The sequence below is a fragment of the Solea solea genome, chromosome 4 (assembly GCF_958295425.1).
Source record: "Solea solea chromosome 4, fSolSol10.1, whole genome shotgun sequence".
In the NCBI taxonomy this organism is placed as follows: Eukaryota; Metazoa; Chordata; class Actinopteri; order Pleuronectiformes; family Soleidae; genus Solea; species Solea solea.
The window spans coordinates 5792180-5810977 of NC_081137.1; the positions used below are offsets into that span (position 1 = coordinate 5792180).

The window sequence follows — 18798 nt, forward strand, 5'->3', positions numbered from 1 at the left end:
ATCTGCTGTAATCAGATCTGCAGCCTCAACAGCTACAGGTTAAACGGTTTTATACAGTTCTTTTATTCGGAGTCATTGGATAAACACATAATATTGAAAATACACATGTAAGTGCCATAAATTAACAGTATTAGTAATAATTTCTTTCTGTAATAGTTAAACCAGTATGTTTTTAATGCTAAAGTATAATTATTATTTTCACAAACAAACAACACAGAAGAATAGTAAAGCACATTGTTATTTCATGATTAAGATGTCCAATTATAGTTATTTACTTGCATTCCCGAACAGAAAAAGTATAATTTTAGTGGTTGATTGTTGGGTATAATAAAAAAGGTGAATTCACTTTGTTGTTTGCCAAATAAATAACAACAAAAACAGCATTTATAATCAGTTTTAGAAGAATAGAAGATACAAACAAAAGAGAAAATGAGATGGAAAATAAGTCAAATGGACTAAAATATAAGCATATAGATAAACAAAGAGAAAATGATGAAATAACAAATAATAATCTGGGTAGAATAATGAGTAAAATTGTAAAAAAAGTTTTAAGCAGACTGAAAGTTGTTTTCAATACATTATGAAGTCATAAGTCACTTCCTGGATTTAAGCTGCGTCAACCGTAAGAGCTGCTTTCCAGAAAAGTGTTTCATTCAGTTAATTACAGAGGAATAGTTTCCGTGGAGAGTCGGACTGGCCCACTCTGTGTGTGTGTGTGTGTGTGTCAGGTCAAGGCACAGGGATTTTCCTCAATGAGAGCAGGAGTGTATTTTTAGGAGGGTGAACAGGGATGGATGGATGGACAGAGGCAGCTGGAGATGGAAGAGTGTGGAGCAGCAGCAGCAGCAACAGAGTGAGCAGCTCTGTCATGACTCAGTGTTGCTCTAATGTTACCCTGTGGCTTCACAATTGAAGATGTGTGTTATTGCGGCAACTCCCTACACTAACACACAAACACTCTCTCACACACACACACACACACAGTATGATGCCATCCACTTCACACGTGAGTCGACAGCCTCCTGACCACAGCACCAACTGTTTTACACTATATTTTAAGCTTTTATTTACCTATTGACCCATGATTATATCTGAAGACTGGCCTTATTCTGACTGAAAAAAAAAAAGTTTATTACAATCACTAAATCACTGATGTAATAATCTGATAATCTGATAAATATAACCAGATTTGGGTCAAGATGGTCAGATAATGCCGTTTACATGACGAGTTTTACAAAGACACCAAAGCAGAGTCAGATTATGTGCACTATATCCACTGCTGTGAAAACTATACGTATATATGTTTACATTATTGTGTCTAAAATCAGACAAAAGACCTTGTTCATGTCCTGATTTTTATATTGTAACAGTTCAGTGAGAACTCCCTGAACCTTCATTATTGCCGACATACAGGAGACTGAAATGACAACATGGCTGGAAACCTCTCTAACTCGACACGGTGCCATGGGTTTGCTTTATTTCGTCTCCTCTCCAGACTGAGAAACAGAGACAGTCGGTCATTCTTACTTTATCAACAACACATGACGAGTATAAATAGAGACCAGCATGAGATTTGCTCCTTAAACATCTTCCCCCCCTCTTCATTCCTGCTCTCTCACAGCTAATGGTTTTCCCCACACTGCTGCTTAGAACATGACCTCAGAGGAGGAGGAGGCCTTGAGGAGCTCTCTGCTGACAGCACGCACCGTGTGCCCCCTACTGGTTATATGGTGTATTACTTGTATTTAGTAATACAGAAGATACACAAAGGTACTTTAATGACTTTTGCAACAACTATATATATATATATGTATATATATATATAAACCTCTCTCTCTATATATAATAGAGATTTGTGTGATGTAATTTCCCACAATGAGCAATTTCTTCTCTGTTTTGAGATGAGTTTGGAGTTGAGGTGTCACCGATTATTCCACATTAAATCTTATTCCCAAATCTAAAAAAAACAAACAAATATGGATTATTTGTGTGCATTTTTACTGAAACATAACGCAGAAAATAATTCCCTGTAGGTTCCATGTATTTATTTCATTGAAGATGATTCTTAATTCTCATTTAGTGTAGTTTTACTGCAGCTGATGCCCCCCAGAAACACATCAGACAAACACCACCCTCCAGTGGTGAAAGTTTAGTACTGCATCAAATGTTTTAGTGCACATGTAAATTCTGAATGCAGGTATTTTTGGTTTGGTTGATGGTATTACATTACAAAAACAAACATTTATACCAGTAAATATTTTTGATGTATGATTCGGGTGTTACCTTTGTGTTTCGAGAAGTATATTAATTTTGTTTTCTGCCAAACCTACAAGAATTTTAGTATTACTTATTAAATGTGTGTAACGTGGTAATGAGGAACATTAACAAGGCATTTCTGACTTAATTTGAAGTGGATACCGTGAACCTGCTATATAATCAGTGTGTAAACCTAGCTTGTTTGGCACACTTTGACATGCAGATGAGTCCAGGCTGAGACTTTGATTATCAGAAATGGGAAGTATGGTGCAGCTATGACTGTGTACATGTCATAACACAGGGGAGCCAAAACTTCCTCCAGTGTAAATGTAAAGGCCACCTGCAGAGTTAGTATTCAATAAAACGTCAAATAACTTCCTTCTTGGCTCAAACAAACTTGTCAGAAAGAGGAAATGAACACATTGCAGGACTCCTGAAGTGGCAAAGCTTTATTCAGCTACATCATTAGAAAACCGACAGCTTTGAATAACACTGAACTTGACTTTTCTAATATGAAGTGCAGTCTAACAGTGCTCATTTGACTTTCGTGAATAAAGCAACAAGGCGTCTTAATTCTGAACGTTGTACTCGTCCCATCTGAGCATCAGTGAACAAACTGACCATAAACACCACCATGCATCAAAGATATTTACAATAAAATCCTAAGAACTGCCTGCACACAGCGATAAGCTTTGTACCACCAGTGAAACGGAGACTGTCCAAGCATCAGACTGAGCAGCAAATAGAAAAATGTATCTGCGTGTTTCATCATGTTAACAGAGAACAATCAAAGAAGAAAAAAAAAACTGTCCTAGATATCTGGTACATGAAGCCATTTTGAATTAGAGATTTACAGAATATTACTGTTATTTATCTGTAAAATACAGACTAAGCCTTATTCAAACTTCTTATTAGTCAGATATTTTAAAGCAATACCAACAACTAATGTGCCTTGACAAATATCCTGTGTTTATAATCATAAATCATAACTTACAAGTTGACAATAACAGTCAAATGGACATATTAAGAGTCCACATAATATGCTATTTCTGCTGCGGTGCAACTCGACTCAGGAGTAACTAAAACTGCACTTACATCCCATCAGACGCATTTTTCTTCCTGATCAATTTTGAATTCAGCTCAATGCAAGGATTCATTCAAAGGGAGTTTCTGCAAACCAGCGAACCAGAGTCAGTATTCCAAGACAGAGGCAAATTAAAAAAACAGCATTTCCATCACTCCAGGGTTTCAACCAGTCCACGGCGATTACTGGCTGAGCTCCTTGAGGCTGCGCAGAGAGTTGGCACAGCTGGAGATGAGGCTGCAGAGCTGGATGCTTGCCTCTAAGGAGGCTGAGCTCTGTAGCTGGGTGGTGGCCCAACGAAGTTTGGTAAGAATAGCCTCCTCAGCTTCTTGCAACACAGGTCGGGCAGCGGGGCTCTGTGGACTAACTGGAGGACGAGCTGGTGCCAGGACTGCAGCGGCAGGAGGAGGTGGAGGAGATGGCATGGCAGGTGGAAGCAGGGAGGCTCTTCCTCCTGCAGCAGCCCCCTCACAGTGCTCGGGTCTGGGCTGAGGAACTAAAGCGCTTGCCTGGCTGCTGCCGGGGCCTCCGTTGACTTCAGGGACCTGGGACGGTGCCGGAGACTGGGCTGCAAGCTGCCCTTCTCTCACCTGGGACAACGCTGCCTGTGCGTTAAGAGCTGAGAGGACAAAGGAGAAAAGACAAACAATTAAATAAACAAGGCGAGAGGAGCAAAGATGGAGGAATGATGGCCACTGGTTCATGCTTAAAATGAGCGTATGTGTGTGTGTGTGTGTGTGTGTACCAGGGTTGTCCTTGTCAATATCAGAGTCCAGCTCCTGACATGACACACAGTAGTTTTTCTGCTGTTTGTCCTGGAGAAGAATAGTCTGCAAACAGAACAAGATGTTACATGTCTCCAGAAGGTTCTCCACACTAGGTCACATGAGAGACAGGGATCACCAAGAGTTAACAACCATCAGTAAATAAAAGGCACATGGGGGAAAAAATAATAGTTCTGTTTCTTAAGATTTCACTTAAACCAGGGTTTCTCAATCCTATCCTGGCACTCCACTGCCCTGCATGTTTTAGATGTTCCCCTGCTCCAACACACCTGATTCAAATGAATGGCTCGTTACTAAGCTCCTGCAGCGCATGCTGATTATCTGATCATTTGAATCAGGTGTGTTTGGGCAGGGAGTTTTGCATCACGTGCATCTGCGCAATGTCATAGCGCATGATTTCCGAAGATATACTATATTATATACTATACTACGTTGATATCAGCGCGATATCAACTGTTGAGGAATATTTCGATGATTTGTCTCATGCATGTCCTCACACAGAGTGAGACTGAACAGAGGAGCTCAGCTTCACGGCTGAGACACAAATAGACTGCTGCCATTGTTGCGGGCGAGTGCACCTGCAGTTATATAACTATTATTAGACTAAAACATTGAAATATTCCAATTCTGATATGTTCACATACTCAAAACTGACGGGCAACATAACGCAGACAAGTTAGCTTACTGTTTTTATATGATTTGCCATGTTTGTAGTCGCACTGTGATATGCAAACTGTTGCTGGCAAACTTTGCATTTGACTTTTTTCTCGCCATCTATTTTTGTAAAATGCTGCCACACTGCTGATGTCTTTGACATGGATCTTAGAGGAGGACTGACTGTTGCCTAAAATGAAACACTCCAAATTAAATAAAACCACCGACGTACTTTAATCTATCTGCCTCTTGTGGGTTGGGCTAATCCAAAATACTGAAAACAAGGGGGGTGTTCTCTGAAGACACGCTGTTACCTGTGGAACAGGGGTACTCTGAAAACACCCCCATTAGCACTTGGTACATTCCTCCAGATGACATCAAATTAACCAAAGACTGTATGACATTAACACGGAAGAAAGTCGACTTATCAGAATCTGAGTCGAACCAGAACGTATCGACTCATAAATCGACCAGTCGACTGGGACTTTCCAGCCCTAAGGCTGACATGTGTTTCCTTGCTATTTCTATCAAATCATTGCATTTGCTATAACGTTACTGTGTGATAGTCACGTGAAGTTGCACGACTGTTATCCCTTTGGTGAATGATGATCCTGAATCCGTGATCAGTGTTGTTTGCTTCATGGTTGCCATCTACCCGGTGCTTGTTAAAATCGTTGTGCTGACATTATCAAGTAAGCTCAATGTTTCTTGTTGCCCCTTCTCCAAACCTGGTGCTAACGTTACCTCCGTTTTGGTGTATGCTGAGAGACGGCGCAGTGGAATAGTGGAGTTTAGCGCGTCGCATCATCTGCATCAACTAGTAACGTATATCTGGATGATATGTACAGTATGTAGTGAAGGTTCGTGATTTATTTAAAACCTAAATAAAATCGTTTGGTTAGTGGTTGACCTGGATATGAAGCGTCCACAGCGCAAAATAATATAACATTAGTTTCTAAAGTGACAAGACTGAGCCCACTCTCCACCTCGTTTTAAAAAAATTAAAAATTCTGCAGCATATAGGGGAAACACTGCATAGACTTAACTGATTTCACAGATTATTATCTTACTTGGTTATTATTTTTGGTATAAATAATAACTAAAGCAGCAGTTTTATTTACTAGTTTGTTTATGTAAGCACCATAGTTCCATAAGTTCCAAAGTTATTCTGATTTAGTGAACTCCACTACATTGCCCCAGCTCTGCAAACCTTCCAATCCTACACAGAATCCTCCTAATCACTTTCAAGTCTCTCTATAACATCGCTGCCTCCTACCTCACTGACCTCATGTGCCCCCAACACCTTGGAAAAACTGCCCTCAAAACACAGCTTTTGAAATGTGATTACTTTCATTTTAATTTTATTAATATCACAGATTTTATTTTATACCACATTCTGTTAGAGCTGTGCCTTTGAGTACCTTTTACAAAAATGATTTCTATCATTATTTTCAATTTTAAAATTTGATCCACTCACCCCACACGCGTCACAGCAGTCCCCCAGCATCTTGTATCCTTTGAGCAGGTAGTTGCCCATCAGCTTGCTGATTTTATCTTGTCGCTCCCGTTGAGCATGGATGACCTTTAACTCCGCATCTGTCGGAGGCTCCCACTCAAAGTCCTCGTCATCTGGAAGCAATAAGAAAGAGATTGTTTAATCTAAGAGATAGTTTAGTAAGTGTGGTTGTATGAGCTCACATATCCACCATCTCAGTGTATGCTACGTTTGTTTTTCCCTGCTTTATCAAGCTGAGACAACCTTTTCCAGCAGGAATCTGAAGTTTGGGGCACTCTGTAACCCACTCATCTACCCACACCAAAGTCCATAGAGAAGTTCAGCAATTTAAGCTCATGGGGACATGGGAGCTGCAGGTCTACTGCTACCTCATTTAGCAAACGTGTTTAACTTAAGGAAATGTCAATAGAGGATTTCAAACACATTCATACAATAACACATTCCAACGTCCTGGTGGACTGAGTAGTGGTTGAACAACTACTAAGAGCCGTGACGTAAAATCAACAATTTTCTCTATGGACACAAGTTTTAGTTTTCTGTCAGAAATGGCCGTCTAATGGTGGGGTGGGATAAATGGACAATAAATGATAGCGCACACTTACGCTAATGTGGATTTTAAAGAGTGCGCTTTTTGACAAGTGACTAAACCCTGCTTTTCACCAAACGTCCGTGAGGCTCTAAAGACAGGGAGCGCAAACATAACGCTGTCTGTCGGGTGTATTCAAGACAACGTCAACGTTCACTTCATCACATTATATACAACGACACTTGAAAAACCCCTGAACTATCGCTTTTAACGGGGCTGCGTTCACACAATCACAGTAGTGTAGCATTAATCTCACCAAACTCAAGTGTTTTTGCTATGAAAAAATACAACTTGTAAACAGTACACCACAGCTCGAACACACACATTTACATCTCTGTTACCACTTTGTCGATGTTACTCGAATATTTTATAGAATTTCAGTCCATATTAGGCGATTAATAACGTACATGTAGCATTGTTTTGAACACTGGCGACTTTAACCGCAGTGAGACAGCTAGCAAAGCAGCCGGGCTAGCGTTTAGGTCGCGACATTTACACAGCGACAAATCGTATTTAAAAGACTAAAATAGCAGTCAGGAATCGCCTTTAGTACGCGCGACTAAAATGTCGCTTCATAGGCGCAACAAGTGAACGGGATACATGACAAATTTAGCCAAGTTAATACTTTACAGACCTCCATTCAAAGCCATGTTGCTTCGGTGCTAACACGTTGTGCGCGATGACGGCAGAGTTTTCTTCTTCGCCGCTGCTCAGAGAAACCGAACAGCAGAGGAGCTGTGGCCCTCTAGTGGCTAAAACCTGTACACGCCACATGGTTACGCAGCTGACGAGACATGATATTTTAAACTCTTCTTTTTTATACAAACTTAATAATATCACTGACTATTAAAACTACGACCCGAGTAGTAGATGGAAAAAACAACTAATTTAATTTAAAAAAAGTATTTAAGCCTGCTTATTCATATATTTTATGGAAATTAGCATCTATTATGAATATGCCTTGCTTGTCTTTGATCTGCACTCTCCATTCATTTCCTATGGGAGGAAAAGGAGTGTGTCACATGACTTTCTAAATCGGACACAAGAGTGTGTTTAATGTTGGATGATCATACATACATTTATGTAAACATAGAGAATGTCACAGAAACACCACAATACAATATTATCACAATATTGCACTATACCTATAATAACTAATGATTGATTTATGCTAATCCACAAAAAAGTTTGTATATTTGTAACATTAGTTAAAAAAATGATATGCTAAAAAAAGGTATACTCGTTATGTCAAAAGCGATATAATATTGCCACACAAAACATCGCAATATTTCATTGTATCGTCCATGTTTTGGACTCAAACATGGCTGATAAACTTCTCATCTTCATGTATCTGACTTAGAAATAAAGAAAAATGCTAAAGCTGAAGGAATTCCTTTTTGCCTATCTAGTCATATGTTGACAATCCTCTGATAAGACATTTATAATTTACTTATAAGACATTTTTCTCTCTAAACACAGATAGTAGTAGTTGTGCAACACTATTATTAAAAAGAAAATCATTAAAAGATAAATATTGCATTCCAATCACTGTGGCTGTCCTGGTTTTTAAAAGATTTTATTGTTTTTTGGGATATTTGACTCAAGAAGTCAAAAAACAAAAACTGGTACATTTCACAGAAAGGAAAAAAGTACAATTCAACATATCAGACAAGTTTATGACGTTATTCCAAAGCACACTGACTTTATAGGCTTCAGTCTCTCCTCACTCACGATCTAAGATGAGGCGAAGAGGATTTCGTTTTTAAATTGTTCAGCTTATGTTCTGATTCTACACAGATCGTTGGTCAGACACTACCTGATTTATTTCTATACAACTAGTTCTCACTAATATCGTTCTCTCCATGTACTCAGAGATTTTATTTTAGTTTCACTGATCACATTCTTCTTCTTCTTTGTTCTTCTTCTTTGTTGTCGTCCTGTTGTTATGCAGGTTTCCTCTGAATCTCCAGGGTAACATCCTCTCTGAAAACAAAAAAATACATTAAAAAGACAATTGATTAATGTCCTCATTGATACAGTGTAACACACCCAGTCAAATACAACATAATAGTAATTATTAGTTCTATTAATTATTATTAGTAATTTTTTAAATATTATCAAAGAAAGGTTTAACTTTTACTTGAAAAATATACAATACAAATGTTATAAATATAACGAAATAGACATAAAGTACCAACATTAATTGATGATTATCATGTGAAGTGGCTAATTTATTTTAAATGTAGCTCATATTCATCATAAATGACATGTTCATTTGATTTTGAATCATAACTCTCTCTTAAACTCTGTGACTGGCACGTTAAGGTAAATAAAGTATAAGGTCGTATAGAATGGGAAAGTATGTCAAAAAAGTGTCCTAAAAACTTTACTTACTTTGACTACAGGAGGATTATTTTTCAAGACACTGTAAAAAAAAAAAAGAATAGAACATGATATGAATTTGTTAAAAGGCAGAACAACATTGCACAACAAAACATGTTTAATTTCTAAGAGATGTACTTACACTGATCTTTACTCTGGGAATTTGGAAAAAGAGAGCAAGAAATAGTCATTAGAAAAGGCAGCACATGAGACAATGGGAGCAGCAAATAATGAATGAATGAATGAATGAATGAATGCTTTATTTAAAACAGAGGTCTCACACTCGCGGCGCTCCAATCAATTTCATGCGATATGTTTTTTGCATCATAAATAATACACTTATATTGTGAACTATTAACCCTAACCCTAACCCACCGTTTTGAAATTATGTGAACTGTAATCATAATCATATAATATATCATATATCATCATAAATATTATTATTTCAATGTCTTTTTCCTCAAAAGGTTTGCCTTTTTTTTTCACTTGACCGGCCCCTTACTGACCAAACTAGACACTCAGTGGCCCCCAGGTCATTTGAGTTTGAGAGCCCTGATTTAGAACATACTGTTGGAAATAATACAATAAGAAAAGAAAAAAAAGTCTAAACAAGTTACAAATCTAAAATGGAGTAGAAAGATGCATAAGCTATGTTCATGTTATTTACAAAATATTACATTCATTTACATACTAAATATAAATCAACAATATTCAATACATAATGTAAATAATGCTTCATATTGGCTCATATTTGGACATTTACTTTTGCTATTTACACAAACCATTCCACACATGAACGTACAGAAACTTATTTTACCATCAAACAGAGACAACGATCTTAAAGAATTTAACTCCTGCTTTAAATGATAGCAGCGTTGTTTATTGTTTTACACTTTATTTGTGCTGCTTCTAAATTATTATCTCCCCCATTTCTGTCCCTGATTTTTCTTTCACCACAACCAGTCAATGCAGATGCTGTCAGAGAATTCTTCCTGTTAAAAGGGAGTTACTGTTCTCTTCTCTCTATAATATTGTAAAGGTTTCGCTAAAGTTTCTGTAAAGGACTATGTTATGTATAATAATGTATGTTGTTATTTGGCGCTATACAAATAAAATAGAATTTGTGTGATCCTATAACTGGAATTATGAACTGACTTATCCTTATGATATAGTGTACATTTATATTTATAGTCCCAAACCTCTGTACAGTCATTTAAATTTGGCAAAACCAGTGAACAGTGTAGCTTCCTGTAACTACTGTGTTGTTATAGAAACCTACCTTCAGGCTTAGGGTGCATGAGCATCAATGGCAGCTCCACTGAGACGTCACTGAAGGAGAAAACAACAGTCAGAATCATAGAAATGACTTGTAGATTGCGATACTGTACAATCAGTCATAGATGGTATGCTCACCTGGAGGTGAGGCCGCCCAGCAGACTACATGAAGACAAGAGGGACACATTAGTCATTTTAATCAGTTTAATCATCAGTTAGGTTTGCATGTGAGAGAAAAGCTAAAAAAAGACGTTACCCTCCTCCGGCCACCATGAGGTTAATTTTAATCTTGTAGGAAACCAGGATTCCCATCACCTCTTTATCGACATTCCGCAGCCTGTGGTAAAGAGGAATGATTTAAAGGGGTTATAGGGTTTATTAGAGGGTCATTCAATAAAAATTGTCCTGAAGTTTCAGCAGTAACACGATGAATTACACGTACTGGAAATCCATATGTAGATTTTGTGAACTTACATGGTGGACGAGGCCAAGTTAGTGTCTTCATCCTTCAGCCGTCCGTCCAGCGCCAAACCCCTTTTCTCCGTGTTCTCCGCCAGCACAGGAGTGATGGTCACGGTGTTCTCGTAGGTGCCGCTGGGATCCACCGACACTCTATCAGAGAGGAAAACACAAACAAATGTGAGTTCATCCTGTCACGGCCTCCTTGTTCAGCTCGTTCCCTTCTGTCTGTCCACGCACCCGAACTCTTGGGAGAGGACAGTCTTGGTGTATTTGTCCGCTGAGTAGAGGACAATGTCTGTGGTTTGGTCAACTGTGAAAGGACAAAGAACGAAGACAGAGTGAGACAAAATACTTTGTCACAGGTGTTTTCTGATAATCCTTTTACCCACCGGTGACTTTGATGTTCTTCACTGTTTTGTTGCTCTCGTTGTTGATTTTGATTTTGATTGGGATCGCTTCACCGTGTAAGTAGAGCTGCGGTCAAAACAGGACGACAGCATGTTAATGACGGACACGTTACTGCACTGCGAGGACAGTTTAAATGTCCACTGAGACATTTGGATTGACACTTAATTGACAGAATATGCATAATCCGATAAAGAAAAGGGAAGAAACAGCAGATTATCTCTGGTATGTGGAAGCCTCTGTAGATCCCTGATCAACATGGTAACACAAGGGGGATGAGGGGAGGAGTCTTCGATTTTGTTGCATTCTGGAATCTCACCATTAGATGTCACTAATTCTTACACATTTGGACCTTTTAAGCTTTTGATTTGTATTAGTATGGACAGTGTCACATTTTTTTTTCCTCTAAACCATATTTGGATAAGAGGGTGGAGTTGTGGAAAAAGTGAGGGGTGGAGCTTCCTGAGAGCACGAGGAGGGTCTACAGGTGGTACTGTGCTGTACGTGGAAGAGTTTTTCCAGCCTTTTGCTTCAGCTAACACACCAAAAAAATTGCTAAGTTTATCAAACGGATGTCCCTTATCAAGGGTTCCAAAAAGATTTCTGGAAACATGGGTTTGTTTGACGCTACATGTGGTCGAGCATCATTGGGAAAATCATGAAGATGATCCGAAACTCGTGATTTAGTCCAGTGTTTCCCAAACTTTCTGTAAAAATTTAAAGAATTTGTGCAACGTAGCGACTATTTTACAGCTATATGTGTGACACCTAGCAAATTTGTTCTCTCATGACCCATCTGTGCGTCCCGAACAAGTCTTTGGGAATCACTGATTTAGACTATAAACAAACTCCTCAGGACAAGTAGAGCCATTTCCCCTGGTGGACATTTAGGGGAATACAGGTTTCAGATACTTCCACATTGGCTTCACTTTCTTTCCATCTATTTATACTCTGCTTAGAATTAATTCTGGTAATATGTTGTTTTTAAAGAGATGTCAAGTAAGAGTTCTGTACTGTACATCTTTCGTCATTGACGCCTCCAGGTGTACAGGCTTGTCAGACATCATGAAGCTCTTGCAGATGTCCGCCTTGGGCCCTTGGCCGACCTGAGAGGGAGCAAACTGGACTTTACGGATGATAAGGCGAGCAGTGTCCCTGTCAGGCAGAGAGAGAGAGAGAGAGAGCAGAGGTAAGGTCAGTTAACAGCAGATCAGTCACACTCACACTCAGAAAAATGAAAGTGAGAGAAGGTGTTCTCACTTCTTATGAATCTTCTCATCTGCGCTACATTTGACCATGGCCAGGTACGTTTTGACCTCAAAGTCGACACCACACGCCTGCAAAGCAAATGTTAAACCTGTAACAATGATCATTAAATTCCCTCTGCGCTGGAGTTTCATGATATTCGCAAAAGAACAAGAGATAGTACCTTGCCCTTGTCATCGGGCCCAGGCTGCAGAGAGACTGAGCACGGCAGGTTGTTGGGAATCTGGAGGGAAAACCAGATTGTCAATCAATATATGGATTATTTTCCAATAGTTTAAGAAATCGTACAAATAAAACCACATTTTTAGAGGTATAAGTGTTTTCAATTCAGGGAAATGCTGATTTTCTATGACCACACAAGAAATTATGACGAACTAGATCTGGAAATGCTGACTCAATATTAAATATGTCAAACACAAAATAAATAAATTATTTTAACTGTAAAAAGCTATTTTATGTCATAGAAACTGGAACATGCAGTGTCGTCGTGTACCTCAAAAGAGAAAGGGACGGCGTTGTCCCCGGCCTTCTTCATCAGGGTCTCGTGCATGGGGCTCAGAGTGGGCTTGTGGTCTTCCGGGTAGATCTGGACGTGCTGGATCCAGATGTCTTTCCTGAAGCACAGGCCCATCACGTCCAGATCTTCGCTACCGTAACGGAAGGCACATGCCAGCTGCACAAACACTGTCACCACAAAGAAAAGCCGATTCATTATGATGGATTTCATTTCCAGGGGACTTTTTAAATGATGACCTTGTGGCTACGTTTGTTACCTTTTCTGTCTCCAAAATCGGCTTTGTCCAGTTTCACCACACCATCTGTAAAGACAGCAGTGTTAGAATAGTATGTCATATTCACCTGTCCTCAATCACGTGCACGTGCGGGATGGCGTACCAACTTTGTCCACAGAGGACATGTGATCCACGTAGTCTCTCTTCCCCAAGAAGAGGGTCAGCTGTGAGACAGAGTGACATGAAAACATCAGTACAGAAATCAACCAAGAGGAAAAACACAATAGAAAGCACCAAATGTATGCTTACCCCTCCATTTCCACTTGTCTTCTTGAAAACCCTATGAAAACAGAAGAGACAAAACCACTTTAGGATATAGGGTTTGATCAAAACTCTCCCATGAGACTTTCAATCCGGCCATCCTTCAATTGTGGTTTGTGTTGTGATGATAGTGTCCAATTAAAGAGCAGAGGCACTAGATGACCGTCTGGACTAAGCAGATAAAAATAAAGATTAGCTCCAGACTCTGTGGGTAAAGCAAGTTGGTAACCAACAGAAGGGCCACTTATCCCTGATTACCTTTTATCCAGTTAGCAAAACCTAAGTGTGGAGCAGCTTAAGTTCATCATGCCCGGATTGAAAAGCTGACCCAGGTGACGGAGACACAAATGGTCCACAAATAGAGTTATCCCAGTGTGCTTTATTAGCTGTGCTACAATCCGAGTCCACATTTACCGGATCAGTAAGCCTCTACAGACCTTTAATAAATACGTGGGGTTGGCTGAACTCCATCAGTCCCTGCAATTAAGTTCTTCAAATTAGGTTTTAAACAGGCTTGTATGTCACTATTTCAGCTCTTTTTTTGGAAAATATCCAGTTTGGAAGATGCTGCACAATAACGACACAAAACACACAATTCTATCTTTTCTGCAGTAAGTCAGCTCGGAACAGTAACATTATTTGTTTTATCTGAAAATGGGCACTGTGAAGCAAGACTATCAGACCTGACTGAGGGAGCATTTGTGTGTGTACAGCAGCAGCACTGGAGCAGGATTGGGCAAGAAGTGTTTAATAAACTGGTGCAGCAGAATTTACTTCTGGAGCTCCTTATGAGCGCTTCATTGTGCTTTCAGTCATACTTGTTACCTGTTACTAGAGACATGACATGTATCACTTCCTGTGTCCAGCACAGCAGCGATACCGAGTATTCATTTAAAAGTGGTACTCACTTTGCCATCTCGGAAGAATCCTCAGAAGCTTTCTGCTGGGAGAGAAGAACAAAACTCAGGAATTCATAGCATCAAGTCAAACTTTGTCATTAAGCCATTGCAGCCGGAGTGATGCTTTTTGTTCCGAGGGTACGGAAGGTTAATCCACAGTGATAAGATTACACCAACAGTGTTAAGGCTCCTGAGCCGAAGCTGTTATCTGTTTCTCTGGAGCTGCAAACTGCCACCACCATCCAGCACATGCAGCCGTCACGCCATCAAACTGCTGGGCAGCTTTACATGGCACTCATGATTATGTCACTCTGTGTTCCCCTGAGCGATGCTAATACTGTCGCTGGAGTGAGCTATTCAAGGACATTCAAAGTGATGAAACCCATTCAGTTACTTGCAGTGGTATTCTGAGAGATGGTAAGTCCTAGGTGTTGCCCCACTATACAGTGGTTCTATAACAAGGATTACACCAGAAATGGAGCTAAGACCGCCAGTGGTGATGTGGCTCTGCACAATATTGACCTCCAAATGCTTCAAAACACATTCATCTGGTCTTGTAAATCAAATGAAAATTGTGCATTTTCTTTTCCCATTACATTTTCTAAACATATATATATATGTATATATATATATATATATATATATATATATATATATATACATATATGTATATATATACAGTATGTATACATATATATAAATATACTGTATATGTATAATTAATCTGATTGTATAAACTGTAACAATAAATAACATCATTTGTTATCTGTTTGCAATGTAAATAATCCAAGTAATCTAAATCCTTCCTTCATTTTCCTTCATTCTTCCAACAACTACACTCCTCCCACTCAGTTTTCCACTTTAATTGTAATTCAGCACAACTCAAAATGAAATAAAACCACTTTATCCTCCGAGTTTGTATCTGCATGCACTTAAACAGTTGAGTTGTGCTACATCAGAGCGTTTTTTAACTGTTAAATCACGATGAATAGTTTATGCTGCTTTTTATGCAAAGTCCCACAAGACAGTTCCCCTCTACTTCTTATGCTTAGGATGATATAATGACTTTCCCATAATATGCACCATGCACATTCATCTGTGACAAAAACTGACTTCATAATCCCTCAGGAGACTCTGTCAACATAGCGACAGACGCTTACGGTGTAACATAACTTTTGGTTATCTTTCAAACAACATTCTCCTCCTCACACATGACATATTATTAAAAAACATAGAGGCTGAAGAAATCTAGGGTAAAGAATCATGGAGTTAAGACTGAAAACATTTACATCAAAGGCTGTAACAATATAAAAAACCCTCAGTGTGCTTTATCAGTGGTTTCCTACTTTGCTAGCTGAGATGTGTCTCACCTCAACACAAAAAGAAGAGCTCTGCCACTTTATCTATCTATTTATTTATCTATTATTTTAGGAAATGAAGTAGAGGACTCTCTGATGTGAGGCTGCAGTACCACTGATGGAGAAGGAGGGAGACAGAGAGCTGAGGGGTTTGTGTACAGTATGTCGCTCAACTGCAACCAAAATGCTGGACAGGAGTTTTGATACCGGAGTGTTTACATATCTCACTAAAGTGTGTGCTCCTCTGGCCAGCAACTGTGTTTCAGAGCAGAGAATGTTGCTGAATGTTACATGATTTAAAATTGAATATTAAATGCCAGTTTTTTTAATTGTTAGAATTCAGTAACATGGTAACACATTATCCTGTCCCAAGTGACATTTTCTTATTGCTTTCTATGTATATATACATATATATATATATATATATATATATATATATATATGAGGCTTACCTTTCAGCTGTCAGTGATCTTGATTGTGCCAGGTGAAGTTGAGAGTGTGGTCCGCAATGGCTGATCTGCCTTCTTATACCGTCAGCCTCTCTCTGCCCATCACTCGGATTTAACCGGGTCATTATTAGCCTGGTAATCTGGTTAAGCAATCAGGTGGTAGCTCTTTTTTGGACTACAAATGGTTTAAAAATACCCGGCAGCTAAATCACAGGGGGACACATGCAACAGTGCGCCACATGGCCGCTGTCGTAGTCCGCCAATAATCCCTCTCCCCACCTCTGCAAAATCAAACAATAAAAAAATCTCCTTTTATTCTGACTTAAATCAGGGTCATAACGTCAAAATGACCTTTTGACCTGCTATGATTTGAGTGATCCTTGTATAAGCTATGGCTTTATTTAGAAGAGGCACATAAACAATGTCTCATTGTTGCTGGTATCAGTTTTCTTTCTTCCAGCAGATAAGAGAAAGAAAAGTGTAACATATCAGCTGCATTTTCTGATCTTTGTGAACAGAAAATGATATAGAATTATTTGAATGTACCTGAAAACTGGCTTTTTGAGCAGGTAGAATTGTGTGAAAGATTCCGTGGACGCAACAATGTCGTTCTTGCCTTAGTTTTGTCACTTCCTGTGAGCAGCATGGGGAAAAAAACACATGGTGTAAACACTGTTGTGCTGAGAAACACAACAAGTCATGTGCAGCTAAAATGTGCAAACTTATTTGTCATTGGTTTGAATGTAAAAATGGTTTAGATTTAAAACTTAAAAATTTTAAAACACTTTAAAATGATTTTATATGATTATTCTCATGATTGAGCTATAAATTGATCAACCAGCTGTTTAATCTACAAGACTAGAATTATAGCGTGTATTACAAATCTAAAAAATGATACATGTATTTTAGCAAATATAATACTTCAGCAAGTGAATCTGGTTAATTCAGCGTGCCCCTTTGGCATTTGAATGTAACAGACATTTGTTTATCTGTAAAGGTCAAGCACTCCAGCTGTACGTCTTTGTGTTATAGTGTGGAGATCCTCAGTCCTAATCTGCACAGATTAAGGATTTCCCCCTTCTGTTTAGATGCGGATGATGGAAGCATCGACGGCGGGGTCAAAGTAAGCTGCCTTACTCAACACATTCTCGGTAGCATGCTGCAGATTAGGTGAATGACCTTTCAGCTAGTGATAGTTGAGTATTTTGATTTTGGGGATTCATTTTTGATTCTCTGAATGAATCCTTTTTCCACGTTGGGGTCACAGGGACCAAAAGTGTCACAATTAATTGTATGATAATCTACAACCAGTGTGGCTGGAATATAAAGAAAAAATTTATCTTCAAACACCAAAGCTAGAAAATGGGGAATAATACAACAAGGAATTGTTAAATTAAGTTAACTCTTAAAACACAGAGCATTTTGGCTGCTTTTTTTCCCATTTTTCAGCACAACCTAGGCAATCTGATGAAAACATGTAAACATACCTGAGCAAGAAGCACTCAAATTGTTTAAAATCGCATTGAATTTGTCAAATTTGTCACAGTTCAAAGTTCACTTGGCTTGTTTCCATGACCAAAAAGAAAAGAAAGACTGAAAATATTTTTTGTTAAAGGAAATCTGGGCCACATTTGCCATTTCACATGAGGACCAGTTTAGACTCACATCCATTTTTGTATGAAAGACAGCAGTGGCACATTGCTCGGAGGATAAATGGCAGGTATTAATAATGAATGAGAACTTACACAAACAAAGATTTCCAAAGATCTGTTGGAGTGAAAGTAAAATAAAACAAACCACTGGGCTCAGGTTTTATGGAAACATGTGATTCTGTCTCCAGGTAAATGACTGTTTTCTCTGTTTGTTTCCAGGAAAGTGTCTGTCTGTCTGTCTGTCTGTCTCTCTCTCTGGGTGTGTGTGTGTTGCTTCTCTGGCTCAGCCCTTGAACTGGCAACCTCAGGCCAACGTGACAGTGTGATTGTCTGTGGTGAGGATCTTCCTGCCTAACTCATGACTGCATAGCAAAGGTCATGTTTATTTATACAAACTTATTCAAGAGGGAGCGAGGGGAAAAAAATGTGCATGTATAATACAAATATCAAGAATCAAATGTTTAAATTTAAATTAAACAAACCCTGAAACTGAAGAAGTTCAGAAGTGGTCTTAACTTACTCCATATGTGTAGAATCCACTTCCTCAGCTTCTGGCGAAATAGACAACTATATTAAAAATGCAGCTGCATCGTCACTGTTATATACTTTTATATAATTTAGGATTATTAGGATCCGAGCTCTCACATAGCGGTAAGAGGATCTATTGGAACATGAAATTATCACATTTGAGGCAATAAATGGTGAAAATGGACGAAA

At 38.8% G+C, this 18798-nt stretch overlaps 2 protein-coding genes across 3 annotated transcripts; both read right to left on the reverse strand.

Moving 5' to 3' along the window:
* Nucleotides 1-2690: 2690 nt before the first annotated feature.
* znrd2 (zinc ribbon domain containing 2) lies at nt 2691-7670 on the reverse strand. Its single transcript, XM_058626626.1, has 4 exons — nt 7516-7670; nt 6257-6408; nt 4086-4170; nt 2691-3959 (listed from the first exon to the last, which is right to left on the reverse strand). The coding sequence occupies exons 1-4, from the start codon at nt 7529-7531 to the stop codon at nt 3523-3525; spliced, it is 690 nt and encodes a 229-aa protein (XP_058482609.1). The 5' UTR covers nt 7532-7670; the 3' UTR covers nt 2691-3522.
* Nucleotides 7671-8436: 766 nt separating this feature from the next.
* Nucleotides 8437-16506, reverse strand: arr3a (arrestin 3a, retinal (X-arrestin)). Of its 2 annotated transcripts, none has more exons than XM_058626620.1 (18): nt 16433-16506; nt 14632-14666; nt 13712-13742; nt 13566-13626; nt 13445-13489; nt 13165-13355; nt 12835-12894; nt 12666-12742; nt 12425-12560; nt 11390-11474; nt 11238-11310; nt 11013-11150; nt 10795-10875; nt 10677-10700; nt 10543-10592; nt 9406-9418; nt 9276-9306; nt 8437-8864 (listed from the first exon to the last, which is right to left on the reverse strand). In XM_058626620.1, the coding sequence occupies exons 2-16, from the start codon at nt 14637-14639 to the stop codon at nt 9414-9416; spliced, it is 1065 nt and encodes a 354-aa protein (XP_058482603.1). In that variant the 5' UTR covers nt 14640-14666; nt 16433-16506; the 3' UTR covers nt 8437-8864; nt 9276-9306; nt 9406-9413. The 2 variants fall into 2 exon arrangements, with proteins under 2 accessions (XP_058482603.1, XP_058482604.1); XM_058626621.1 differs by having other exon boundaries at nt 14632-14663; nt 16433-16504.
* Between the last annotated feature and the right edge of the window lie 2292 nt (nt 16507-18798).